This window comes from Sciurus carolinensis, chromosome 2, assembly GCF_902686445.1.
Source record: "Sciurus carolinensis chromosome 2, mSciCar1.2, whole genome shotgun sequence".
NCBI lineage: Eukaryota > Metazoa > Chordata > Mammalia > Rodentia > Sciuridae > Sciurus > Sciurus carolinensis.
In genome coordinates this window covers 126,517,026-126,530,593 of record NC_062214.1, presented here as the reverse complement: position 1 = coordinate 126,530,593, position 13,568 = coordinate 126,517,026, and the positions used below count along the sequence as shown (strand labels likewise).

General features: G+C 44.4%; 1 protein-coding gene across 2 annotated transcripts; it reads right to left on the bottom strand.

Annotated features, from left to right (window-relative positions):
* Window positions 1-324: 324 nt before the first annotated feature.
* On the bottom strand, window positions 325-11,738 carry LOC124976831 (dehydrogenase/reductase SDR family member 4-like). Of its 2 annotated transcripts, XM_047539797.1 has the most exons (9): window positions 11,536-11,725; window positions 10,313-10,490; window positions 5,898-5,999; window positions 3,760-3,830; window positions 3,608-3,659; window positions 3,190-3,324; window positions 2,691-2,746; window positions 691-834; window positions 325-596 (listed from the first exon to the last, which is right to left on the bottom strand). In XM_047539797.1, exons 1-8 carry the CDS (start codon window positions 11,658-11,660, stop codon window positions 720-722), a joined length of 834 nt encoding a protein of 277 aa, XP_047395753.1. In that variant the 5' UTR covers window positions 11,661-11,725; the 3' UTR covers window positions 325-596; window positions 691-719. The 2 variants fall into 2 exon arrangements, with proteins under 2 accessions (XP_047395753.1, XP_047395754.1); XM_047539798.1 differs by lacking the exons at window positions 3,190-3,324; window positions 3,760-3,830 and having other exon boundaries at window positions 325-834; window positions 11,536-11,738.
* Between the last annotated feature and the right edge of the window lie 1,830 nt (window positions 11,739-13,568).

Genomic DNA, 13,568 nt, shown 5'->3' with positions numbered 1-13,568 from the left:
AACCAAGGGCGATACTGGGAGAGGACCTGGCCGGATCTGGGGGAGTTGGTCCCTATTTCCTGCTTGCCCGCCCAGCCTCGGGGATCCCCGTAGCGCCCTTGGCACATCTCTTGGGGTGTGAGGCTCAGAGTAGCAACTGGGAGTTCCGAACCACCTCCTCCCAGCTGGCAGCTCTGCAGACACCTACACCCTTAAGCGTCACGCTCAAGTCCGGGAGACCAGGAGGGCTGAGGGGATGCAGAGATCCAGCCTGCCCGGACCTCTGCTTTGTGCTCAGCTCCCATACTTAAGCATCCGGCACAGAAATGAACATACTGATTCAGAGCAACACGATCATATGCATTTTATTTGCACCTCATTTGCAAGTTGTTAATTTCCAACCCTGCTCCTTCCACTCCAGGTTCCTTCCCCCTCATCTACCTTCAAATTCCCTAGAGACCGGGGTGGGGTTGGGGGTGGGGAATACTTGTTGGTCTTTGCCAAGGTAGACACAGCCTTCTCAGCTTCACAGTGTTTTCAGGGCAAACATTTATCCGAGGCCTCAGCAGCAGTGGGAATCCTCATCAGACCACATCTTGATTGCAGACAAGGCTGGACTGAAGAGATTTTGTGCGATGAGCAATAAGATGGGCAGAGGTGGGAAAGGTCAGCAGAAGTATGCTGGAATGGTCCCCAGGAACTGGAGCTAACCTCTGCCCTAGTGGGCTGTCTTATGTTCCTCAGAGGCGGGATGGGGTTCCTCCTCCAACCACCACTGTCTCCCCAGTGATGTAGCTAGCGTCCTCAGAACACATGAAAGCCACAATGCCTGCACACTCCTCTGGCTCGCCTAATCTGGGGAACAGAAGAAACAAGGAAGGAAGTAAAAATCAAACAGGCCCCCTCACCTGGTCCATGGGAAATTAAATTTGGTTAAAGAAGAATTACCAGTTGATTTTTCAGGAACAGTGTACAAGTTTTCTGCTTATTAAACAGGGTTACCATTTCATAATTATAATATTATACTTATAAGAATTTATAAAATTGTAATTACCATTATGATTTAGTCTAAGCATAAAAACTACACTCTGAAAAAGCCATTACACATATTTAAATGACATTCTGGTTTTTAGAGAATTCAGGACACCAAAATCCAAAGTTATATTGATTAAATGGTGAATAATTAATTCATACTTAAAAATTTTTTTTTTCACATACAGACATACTATTCTGTGTGACAGTAAATAGTGATTTTAAATGATTCCATTTGTATGGGTTCAATGTACAGACTTTTTCAGGAATCTATTTTTGTCCCTTAAAGTCCAGTTTGTTTTTTAAGAATGTGCTAATTCTCATTGTTCTTATTAGTGAGTCCATAGTTAGGAAGCACTTAAACTGCCATAGAATACTCTTGAGGTGGGGAGAGTAAGTAACTTAAATCTAGAAGGCTTGGATTGTGGTTCTCTGAGCTACCTGTACATTGTAATCATTTGGGAGGACAAAGCAAAGTAAAACAAAACAAAACAAAACAAAACAAAACAAAACAAAACAATGGTAACAACAAAGAAAGGAAGGAAAAAAAAAAAAGAAAAAGAAAAAGATGTGTAGGCTCCAGAACGGACCAATTAAAGAATCTCTGGGCAATGGGCTTGAGCCACTGAAGTTTTAAAAGCTCCCTAAGCCAGGTCTGCCTATAATCTCAGCAACTTGGGAGGCTGCAGTGAGAAGATCACAAGTTGGAGACCAGCTTGGGGTCTCCAAATAAAAAGGGCTGGGGGTGTAGCTCAGTGATAAAGTGCCCCTGGATTTAATTCCCAGTATTGAAAAAACTTATATATAATATAAATCCCTAGGTGATTCTAATATATATCCAAGATTGAGATGCACAGGGTTAGATCATTCATTTGGGCTCTACAATGATAAGGCTGGCTTATTAATGGGTTGTGAACTAGGTCTGCAACTCATGGCTGACATCAGAATGGCTTTGGGAGGACTTGAGGAATTATGCAATGTTTGGGCCAGTAAAGAAGTAGGTATTGGGCTGGGGATATAGCTGGGTTGGTAGAGTGCCTGCCTCGCATGCACAAGGCCCTGGGTTCAATCCCCAGCACCAAAATAATCCAAAAGAATTAGGTATTGCTGGCATTTGTCCTTGAGGGGTCAAGCTGAAGATGCTACAGACAAGAGTGCCCAGAACCCAGAAGGTGGAGGAAGGCAGTTACTTAAGAAGAAAGGGAGCCCACCAAAGGTGTCTGAACACTTCAGCCAGCCCACTGGGGAACAGAGTAATTTCCTTAGGCAAAAGGAGTTTGAGGCTTAGTAAAGCTCTTCATTTCTTTTATTTGGATTGTAGGATTACCAACCTGAGCTTTGGAAATGTGACTCTTTATTCAAGAAGAACTAAAATAATCACAGTTTTGGTTTTGGTTTCTAGTCTCTATGGATGCCCAGGGGTAGAAGTAGACAGTAAAGAAGAGAGGGGTCAGGGCCTCTCCTAGAGCTCCACTCTGCTGAAACCCTACTGCCTCCACTTTTTGCAATGGAAGCAGCTGCTTCCTTGGTCAGACCACTGCAAAAATAGTGCTTATGAACTTGTGAAGTTTTGAAGGCAGAGGAAGGCATGCTCAGTGTGGGTGAGGTGGTGAGCTATGGACTGTGATTGAGACAGACCTTTTCATCTTTTTCCATTCTAGTCCTCTCTGATAACTTACCTTCTGATATGCATGGATTTTTTCATGCTGTCCTCTGTTGCCTTGTCTTTCCACAACTGCAGGAAGAAGGGAACTCTCTTTATGTATAAGAAGAGAAAACTGAGGGGCAGTGAGAGGAAGAAACTGTTCACATGTCAGTGGACAGGAAGGATGGAGAGATGCCCCTTTCACTTCCAGTTGCTTCTTGGCTCCCAATCCCCACTGCCCTTCTCTGTTTCATTCTTTTCAGTTGTTAGGGAGGCATCTTGCTGGGTCTCACCAGTTCTCATCAATTTCAGGAGACATGAAACAGTGTGAGTAGAATCTGAATTACTACAACTAAGGAAAGGAGTGTATGGGACTCTGGTCTGGGAAGGGTGGCTGGTATGAGGAGGGATATGGAAAAGCCTAGGGAGGAGGGATGGAAGTAGGCTCATGGTTCAGGTACTGGGCTTCCCTATTTGAAAGGATGAATGCCCTTCAAGGGGTCCCAGGGAGATGCAGGGGTCCCCTTCCTCACCATTCTGCTGAAATTAGTCCTGATGAGTCCAGGTGCCAGGCAGTTCACTCTAATGTTCTTTGGGGCAAGCTCTATGGCCAGGTTCTTGGAAAGGCCCAACAAGGCTATTTTACTAACACAGTAAGGGCCCAGGCCCTGGGGAAAGAAGAGAACAGGTTGATCTCTCAGTTTCCAGGTCATTCTTGGTTCTTATTTGACATCAAGGGCAGCAGTCAATGGGGCATCTGTTGTAAAGGAGGGGAGCAAGAAAACATCTTTTCCTCCTCTAGGTTAGAGTTTGAGGAGGCAAGGCAGCTATTTTGTGGGAAGGGGTGTAGTGGTGTGATTCTGAAAGGGGACACATACTTTGGGCAACTGGAGAGGTGGAAAGAACTGGAATGGAGAGTGGGAGGAAGGTGGCAGACAAAGGGGTTCTTACAGGAAATGGAGAGAAGGCTCCTATGGAAGACACAATCACCACTGAGCCACCTCTGGGAAGAAAAAAAAAAGCTGTTCATCTTCCTGGCAGAAACCACTGCCTTCAGTTGTGCGGGGCCCCATTTCACCCAGGCTCCCTCTCACTCATGGTACCTTCGCTTCTCCATCTCTGGCACCACTGTCTTTATCAACAGGGCTGCAGCCTTCACGTTAACACTCAGAACCTGAAGTGGAGAGAAGGGGAAATAGCATGAGAAGGACGAGGAGGCGCAGGCACAGTGGGCACCTGGATCTGTGGGTTAGAGCTGGCTGACACCTTAGGGATCATTTATCTGGACCAAACAAGGGAAGGGCCTTGGGTTTAGGGGAAGGTAGCTCTTACCAGTTCATTCAGCTAGGTTCAGATGTGGAAGAATGGAGAGTTAATCCTTTCTAACTAGCCAGGTGTAATTTGGCTCAGAATGACTGGAAGCTCTCAAGGTTGCTTTGAATTTGAGCTGGGTTTTCTATGTTTCTTCCAAGTAGGGAGAATGTAGAACTGGGTCGCCTCCTGGATCTGCCTTAGAGTGGGCCATCACCTGACCTGGGCCACCTTGGGTTGTTCCAGCACTCTTCTGGGTTCTGAGCACAGGGAGTGGAATGCTCTTGGCCCTCCAGGATGAAATGTCTGGCTGGACATTTATCAGAAAGTGGGATCACATGGAAGCACTTTTGGGGGAAGCATAGGCTACAATCAAAACCCCCACATCCCAAATTTAAAACCAATGTATGACCTTGTTTACATTGTTCTAAACACTCTTGGGATATTTCCTTTCCATGCCCCAAAGCCAACTTCTTATTCTGAAAGTTTTCAATCTTATAAAAAGTTGAAATAGAAGTGCAGTGAATATCCAGCTGTCTCTCACCTGAATTCACCCATTGTTCACATTTGACTTCGTTTTTCCTTTTTTTTGTATCCATAGTTTTCAAAAAAACCACTGAAGGTAAGGTACAGACATGACAATGCTCTATCCCTAAATACTTTAACACACATTTCCAAAGAATAAGAACACTCTTTTGCACAACCACAATTTATTATCATACTTGAGAAATTTAACAATGATAATATATTTCACCTACTACATTGTCCATAATGAAGTTTTCCCAAATGTCCCTCAAATTTCGTTCTTAAAAAAATTTCAGAGAATAATCAAGGATCCACCCTCACCACCACTGCATTTAGGTTTGATATGCCATGATATTAAAAAAATATATATAAACTAAAAAGAAAGATTATGTGATTAAAAGCTGATTTTCATGTGGTTTCTATTTAGACTTCATGAAAGGTATTTCTTTAAAGAATATCAACATCAGGAACTGGCTCACTGAAGAACATTTTGGCATTTGTGTGTGCAGTGCTGATAAATTATATTATTTTATATTATTATACTTTACTATTGAGAAATTATTGACATTTGAGTAAAAAGCAAAAAAGGGGAGATCGCAAGAAATTTAGCATTTCCAAATCATATGGGAATATTTGTCTTAGTAAACTAAAACAAATATTTTAATTAAAGTTTCATAATTAAAGGATGTAGGTGTGTCAAATATGAGCATGCTGCAATCGTACACGTTCACCTAAAAACCAATATTCTAGCACTTGGATTTAGACATCTGGATCTCAGATTTTATTAATACTGCAGTTAAGAAGGGAAAAAAAAAAAAAAAAAAAAAAAGCCGAAAAGCAAAACTCAGGTCTTTCTCAAAGGTTGTATGTTATAAAGCAGCAAGTCTGGTCATTTAACCAGAACTGGTATTTTCATTTAACTAACAACATTAACGTTTCTCAACTAATGAGAAAGCATTCTTTTTTGGCAGCTGAAAAGGGATGGGTGGGTGTGTAAGTTTAGCTGTTGGCCTTTTAGCTGCCATGTCTCTGCTGGAAATAAACCAGGAAGAAGAGTGTGGGGAAAGAGCTGGGGAAGGGAAACACAAGGTAGACAGCGCAGAGCAAATGGAAGAAGATAACTGAGATGAGCTGGGGGTGTGGCTCAGTGGTAGAGCCCTCCCCTGCTACAAGGTTCAATCCCCAGCACTGAAAAACAAAACAACAACAACCAAAAAGCCTCAAAGCAGAAATAAAAAAGAAAAGCAGGAGAGAGGAAGCCACCCCCTTACTTGCCCTTTACCAGGTGCATGCTAGGTGTGTGGCACATCACATTTATGTGGCACTTGACAAAGGCATCTGAAAACAGACCGAGTTTGTGTTGAATGTTTTTTGACTGACCCCTGCTGCTTTAATGCTCTCTTACCTTGTCCCATACTTCCTCGGTGGCATCCAGCAGGTTTCCAAAGAAAGGGTTGACAGCAGCATTGGAGACCAGAATATCAATACCCCCATGAAGTTTCACAGCCTAGGGAGAGGAGAAAGGTCTGGTCAGGGCTGCAGGTTAGTAAGAGAGGTGAATTTACCAATATTGATAAGAAATTTCTTCTTATGACAGTTGTCAGAATGGTCTCTTTTCCTCGAAACATTTTTCTCTCCCAAGTTACCCTAAGCTCTGCTGTTAACCATTTAAGGTTGTCTTATTTCTTTTGCAGTGTTTCCAGCCTGTCTGTCCTCTCCTAAAAATGTCCCTAACCCTTTGCTCTATCCTTTATACTTTCTCTTTGGGAGCCTTCAACCCTCACCTCAAAATCTGTTTCTAGACCTCTCCACTTCACAGTGAGTCCTAGTTCCTTTTCCCCAAGTGCTTGCTGTCCATTCTCCTTGAATGGGCTGCCATAATCTCAGAGTTAAGCTGTCTGTACTTACCTGAATGGAGAAACTGTTTAAATAGACATGTGGAAAATTATCACCACAAGGGGCTTTGATCATCTAGCCCAGGATCCTCGTGTGGAGGTGTAACTCACATGTAACTGAGATCCAGGGAAGTTAACTTTTAATATCATATTAAGATAGGATAGAAGAACTAGAAAAGAAAGGTAGAAAGGAGACCAAAGGAAGGACAAGAAAAATATAACTTTAATCTGAAAGCCATACTTTTCCTCCTAGACCTGTCACTCTCCACTTCAGTTCCCTCTCCCAGGGCTGTCACTCCCAAATTTCTGGGAAATCTGTAAGTATTAGACTTACTATAAATTTATCCACTTATGAAAATTACCTTATGCACTGTTAATTAGCCTATATAATAAACAGATTAAGCAAAGAGAGATAGGATATTTTAAGAAACCTATAACCTAGGGTACTTTACAACGTTCTCTACTGATCAGAAAATGGAGACCACAGCAGCCTAAGGACTCTGAAATTGCCAGACCACCATAAACTACGTTGTGATTGCTAGACCGATACCATCCTCACATGCCCACCTGTCACACAATTCCTTTAAAAGAAAAGCCCAAGAACCCTAAAAGCATCTCTCACTCCCAAAATGCCTGCAATTCTCCCTGGAATGTGCATTCATCACTTTACTAAATAAATCTCTGTGCTTCTAATTGACATGACCTTAAATTTGCATCTGCAACTTTTGTCAAGAACCCTATTTGCCCAGAGTTGAGGCCCCTTTTCTGGGATCTCTGGAGACTTCTTCAAGTAATGACACGTTAGGGTCAGCTAAGAACAGGAGGCCAGATCATTCCACGTTTGGGAGAGGTAAAAGGATTTGCTTAGGGGACAAAACTACTTGGTGGTAGAACCAAGACCGGTCTCATACTTTATAGTACAGAGCTTGTTCATAGGAGCCCTCTGAAAGTGAATCGAGATCATGAAACTGGCTGCCCAGAGGATCAGGACGGTGATAACACTAGCCTGGGTTTAAAGGAGTTCCTCGCTCAGCTTTGATGCCATTTCTTTCTTATCTTTTTGGACTGGAGGCATGGGACATTCAAGGCAGAAATTGAGATTTAATCTGGGAAAGCCAAGAAAGGAGAAATCTCACTTCTTAATAAGTGGTAAGTAGGTGGAGAGGCATGTGCTAGAGTAACAAATGGTCAAGGAGAACCTGCCAATAAGGGTTTTTGATACTAAGCTATCCTGAAGTCAGACTTTGCATTTGCCTAGTATTGGCAATTGTAATGCCTTGGGCAAGTAGCACTAAATGGGACCTCAATCAACTTTGTGCCTCAGATTTGGCACACGAGGGGTGTTATTAACAATGTACACCATCTGCTAGTTTCTCCTTTTAACTAATTATTCTTGCTAACTAGGTGCTAAGCTCAGTTGTTTCTTCACTGCTAAAGGAGTGCCTGGGCTGTTAACATGAAGATTTAACAAAATTTAAAGTCACATAATATTTTAAAACCCAACAATTTCCTGTGCTCTCTAAATTTTGGTGGTGTGGCTCAAAGCCCCAGTACCTATCTCAACTCTGTGTAAGCCTTGCTGATGGACTTGTGAGAGGGAAAGTACAGAAGTTGGAATGTGATGTGTGTGTGTGTGCGTGCGTGCGTGTGTGTGTGTGTGTGTGTGTGTCTAGGGTGGGGGAGGATTGTAGATTGCACTAGAATCACTCTGTTGTGCATCCTGTCTTTCTCCCCTTCTAGGCATGTCAACACAGAGAGAGGGAAAAGGCTGGGCTTTGATTGAACAGAGACAGAAACATGAAAGACGAATGAGATGAATGAGAAAGTTACCTATGACCATTGGGTTGTCTTCTAAGTCTTGCTCTACATTAGTGATCACTATTCTAAAGTGGTTAGGAGTTGTCTGTATTTTGACAGGTATATTTTGTTTTTTTAGAAAAAGGATGATCAAGCAGAGAAGCTACTAATCTGGTTTCTGCTTACCACCACACCACTGAAAAGCTTTGTGGTGTAATTAGGAGGCCACCAGTAGTAACCATCCTTAGGGCAGCAGCTTTTCTCATTGCATGGTAACAGGCAGAACAAGTCTCAAATTGCTGACAATTAGCCTATCATTCTCCATCCTGACAATATTCATGCAAACTCCCTGAAAGTTTGTTTTGATTTATCTCTCCTATTTTTCTTATTTCTTGACACCTGTTTGAGAAAAATCTTATTTGATTCCTACTAAGTGTCTCTTGGATGATCCACTCTGGTCCCACCTCCACTATCCTTGGCTCAGGGTCTTCTCTATTTATCCCTCCCACCACTATTGGATTATCCTTCCTCAACAACCATTTTCATCTTGCTCAAAGTCTCACATGGCTTCTTATTTCCTACACAGAATCTAAACTCCTCTGGGCATCTGAGGCCCCTATCCCCATCCTTCCCATTTATCATGGCACCTGAGCCTGTGCTCTCCGCTGTGTACTGACAGCATTCCCCATTCCCTCCTTGGCTGTCTGCTCATTTTGCAGGGTCATCTGGCACCCCAACCCCTACTCTGTCTGTCCATTCCCACTCATTCATCAAGGTCTAGCTTAAGTCCCACTTCTGGGCCAGGGCTGAAGGACCTGCTAAGTAGGCCTCATGGATGCCAGAGGCTGTTTTCACAACAGGATTTTGACATTAAAATATTAAATTGTAAAAACAAAAAACCAAAAAAATATATGAAATCATGCGAAGAGCTGGGTTTGAACCCTGGTCCTTCAAAACAAAACCAAACAAATAAACATACCACAACTATATGTATTTCAAATGGCTAGTCATTAATGGCCCAGTCTCCTCTACCTTCAAGAATCAAGGTCCCAGTCTCAGGCTCTGTCCAGTAGTCTATGCCAGGCAAGGTGACCTTTTTAGATTCACATTTGGCCCTTCGTAATGCCTCTGAACATTTGCCAGATTGTTCCTTAAAAATAGAATTACCTTGTTCTGTGTATACTACTGTCTACTATTGTTTAAGATTCTCCCTTTCTAAGAAAATTATCCAAATTATGTCTGTCAACCTTCCAATCTGTTAGCACAATCCTATACTTTCCCTTTGTGGGTAGGTTCTTCCATTTACTCAGTGAAATAAAGCATGTGCCCTGAGGCTTGAGGGGAGAGGAGCCTGATGGTCCATATTTTCTTGTGCAGTTGGAAGGTTGGCATCAAGTATCAACTCTGACACGGGCTTAACACTTTCTTTTGAGACTAAAGTCCACATGGATACCTAAAGCCTGGCCCTATGCCAATGAGGAAGTGCCTGATAATTCATAGGCAGTCAAAAAAGGAGGTCAGGGTTGAATCACAGCTCTTTCCCTAATAGCTGTGGAATCTTGGGAAGTGGCTCTAGCTATCTGAATCTGTCTCTGTAAACAGGAAGAATAGTCCTTCCCTTGCCTGGGTTGTTAGGTTGTAAGGTTTTGAATACAGTAAATGGTACACAGTAGACAGCTGAAACATGGTGGGCTGCCTCCAATACATTTACAGGGACTCTGGACAATAGGGGATTGTTTATTAGCTCATGGGTGGGAATATTTATTTTGTGATTGTATTTGTATTGACCCTTCTCATCTGTACCATTACACTGGAAACTACTAGATAATCAGGCCCAATGTATTTTTTGGAGGGGGGTACCCAAGAGAGGAGGTAGAGTTGAAGCATTAGAGTGGTTTTTGGATTCTCTGACTGGGATGGGATGGTTCTCAGACTTTAGGATATAAGACATAACAGAAAGGCACACAATAAAATGTGTTGGGGGACCAGGATAGGCATATGAAATGCATGTTATGTTAATAGCACTATGTTGGATCTCACCAATACTATCTAGGAAAACAGGAATGGAGGTTCAGGCTGGCTTCCTTCTGCCATCTCCTGGCTTGGTGCCCATATCCCTGCTGCTCACCATGGCCACCAGTCGCTCCCGGTCCTCGGCCTTCCCCACATGGCACACGGTGCCTGTCACACTCAGTCCCTCCCCCTGCAGTATGTTCACAGCCTTGTCCACATTCTGCTGCTTCCGGCTGCTAATGACCACGTGGGCCCCATCCTGGGCCAGACGCCGGGCAATGGCAAAGCCAATCCTGTGGACAGAAAGAGACAAAGACTGTCAAGTCCTGAATAGGGGAGGAAGCTGAAAGGATGGGCTCTGAAGTCAGACAGCCTGGGTTTGAATTCCAGGTCTTTCTTTGTACAACCTTGTTGTTTCTTTTTTTTTCTTTGGGGGGGGGTACTGGGGATTGAACTCAGGGGCACTCAGCCACTGAACCACATCCCCAACCCTGTTTTGTATTTTATTTAGAGACAGGGTCTCACTGGGTTGCTTAGTGCCTTCCTTTTGCTGAGGCTGGCTTTGAACTTTCGATCTCCTGCCTCAGCCTCCTGAGCCACTGGGATTACAGGTAGGATTACGGGCACATGAGACACACCCAGCTGACTACATCATTCTTAAACATTCTATCCTTAGTTATGTTTTGGGGTGCATGAGAAATGATGGCTAAAAATGTAAATATTCCCCTGGGAGCAAGGGTTACACATTTTACAATTGCCAGCCATTAGTGTTTCACATACATCTGTGTTTCAGATTTGTGAGGAGCTGGCATCTAGCAAAGTCCCATGGGAAAGAGCAACAGGATGGATAAGAGTGGTGGGTAAAACATAGGCTATAAGTAGGGTGGGCCAAAATGTACTGACCTAAACAAAAATCTGGGTACATGGGTCTTGTGTCCTATCTAGGAAAGGGGTCGGGGGTATTCTGGGAGACTGGTGCCCAAGTGGGTGTCTGAACATTTCCATAGTGTATGGAAACAGTGAAATAGTTTTGAAATCTGAACTCTTGGGTTTCTGGTCTTCCCATATTCTAGGTGGAACTGTTGATTGGGGCAGCCCAGAGCACTGGGGGTCTGGATCGATGGGGCGACAGTGGGCTGTCACGCTTGTGCCAGAGGCAGCAGTGACACGAGGGCTGCCAGTGGAGGGTCAGCCTTCAGGCTGAACACGTGGTCCCCCCTCCCCCCCATATCCCGCACGTGGGAGGCCTGAGGGCAGGGGACCCAGCAGGAAAATGTTAAGAGGCCAAGAGCTGCGTCAGGCAGCTAGGGCCTCAGAGACTCTTGCCTCGGCACTCACCCGTCGGTGGAAGCCGTTACGAGGGCCACCTTATTCTCAAGCGGGTTCCGGCGGGTCACACCGGAGCTAGCCATCCTCACAGACTTCCAAACTCGAGCGCCTAGCAGCAGTCCTGCTTTCTGCATGTCGCAGGTCGGCGGGGTCGGTTTCACTCTGCTCTGGGAAGTGACTTCTCAGTAGGGCAAGAGGCACGTCGCTGGACGCGCCGCCTCCCCCTCGTCTCCTCCCACCTCCCTCCTGCCAGAGCCTGCTCTGTGAGGACTCTGGGCACCCAGGAGCGGCCATGGCCGCGGACGCCCCCTACCGGCGCACGGCCGCCGAGTCCAGCGATCTACTATTCTGTGCCCTCTTGACTCCCCAGGCCGGACAGGGAAGTGCTCTCGGTCGGTTTGCTTTAGGACTCACCCAGCTGCAGAAACCCGTCGGCTTCCCCACGCTCCCACCCCTCTTTTCACGTCTTTTTAAAATATTTTGAGGGGAGTGGGAAGGCAAGAGGGAGAGGAGGCTTTGGGTTGATTTCTTTTTCTTCCCCAAAGCCTCAAAATGGAATTCCTCCTTCAAGAAAGTCTGGGTTTACGTAGGTGACAGCCTACAGAAGGGCAAATTCTTTGAGATTGGCTGTAGAGATGATGCCTGTGGTCCCCCACGGAGTCCACCACGTGAGGTAGAGGAGCCCAGGAGATAAACGTGATAGGAGTCTTGACTCTGTCCAAGAGGATTTTCCATTTTACAGAGAATAAGTGGTAACAACCAGTGGTGGGAGTACAGAGAGCTCAAGAGTGCTCAAGATCTCCCTGGTCACTATATCCCCAGGTCTTAGCCTTCATCCTAGTTCAATAAATATTTGCTGAATGTAAAAGCTCTTTTGAACTGCAAACTGCTAAGCACATAGTAATTATTGCCACCACACAGTAATTATTATTGCTGCCACAGGCCTAACTCTTCATCTGTGAACGAGAATGTGAAGTAGATGATGAATAAACTCCTCACCAACTATAAATTCTGGGTCCAAGACTTCAGCCTCCATTTCTGCCAAGTGGTTTGAAATGATCTCCCTCCTGGGTTTCTGGGAGAATTAATAAATCTGGATGGCTTATGGTACACTACAGCAAGGCCCCAACAGACCCCAAAGTGTGTGAATCAGTTTAACCCAGTGACTTCCAAATGCCAGGCTGAGAAGCAGTACTGGTCCATGGCCATATTTCCACTAGTTTGAGTCAAAATGAGAAAAATAAAGATAACATAGTGAGCTTCATAAAACTAAATGTATTTAACTTAACAGATAGTCCTTTATTCTGGAATGTGTTTTGCTCTTTCTTTTTTCCTTTTCTTTTCAGTTAGTCTTTTCTTTCCAAAAAGATGATGAAAACAGATGGATAGGTTTAGTAAAGTGTTGTTAGTTTGTGCAATCAACAGTTCGTCAACCTTATGTCAGTCCCTTCAATTAGAGGAAAGAAAATCCCGATTTGTGAAGTCCAGTTTATGGGGCTCTCTTTTTGATAGAATTCCTACTTGCTAAAGGCTTATTTAGTACATTTGGAGACCAGCTGATTGTCTAAAGAAAGGATTTCAGCATTCTAAAGGGGGCATATGGATAGCGAGTGATTTAACAGGTATGCACTGGATTCATGGTATATTTCTCAACCAAGAAGTTAAAATTGTGGTACTCAGCACATGAGTACTACAATGAGATAGGAGAGCTTAAGTCTAATTTTTCCTATGTTGGGGGGAAAACTAACTCTCTGACTGGCGCCCCTCAGTCTGAGCCTCATGAATTATTGACAGTGGCTGAATAGTGCCACACTCCTTTCCCCCTTCACTCTTAGGAGCTAATGCACTGTGGGAACCCTTCCCAGCTCTGTACCTGATGTGGGGTTACTGGAGGATGCACAGAAGGACTGCAGCAGTTCTCAGGGCTTGGCTCAAAGCAACAGGCCTGCAGGCACGTGTGATCTCTTTTTACCTCCTCCCTAGAGGTGGATGGTCTGACCTGCAGGTGAGGTTGGGGGCTGGGGTGTGGGAGGGAGACCACA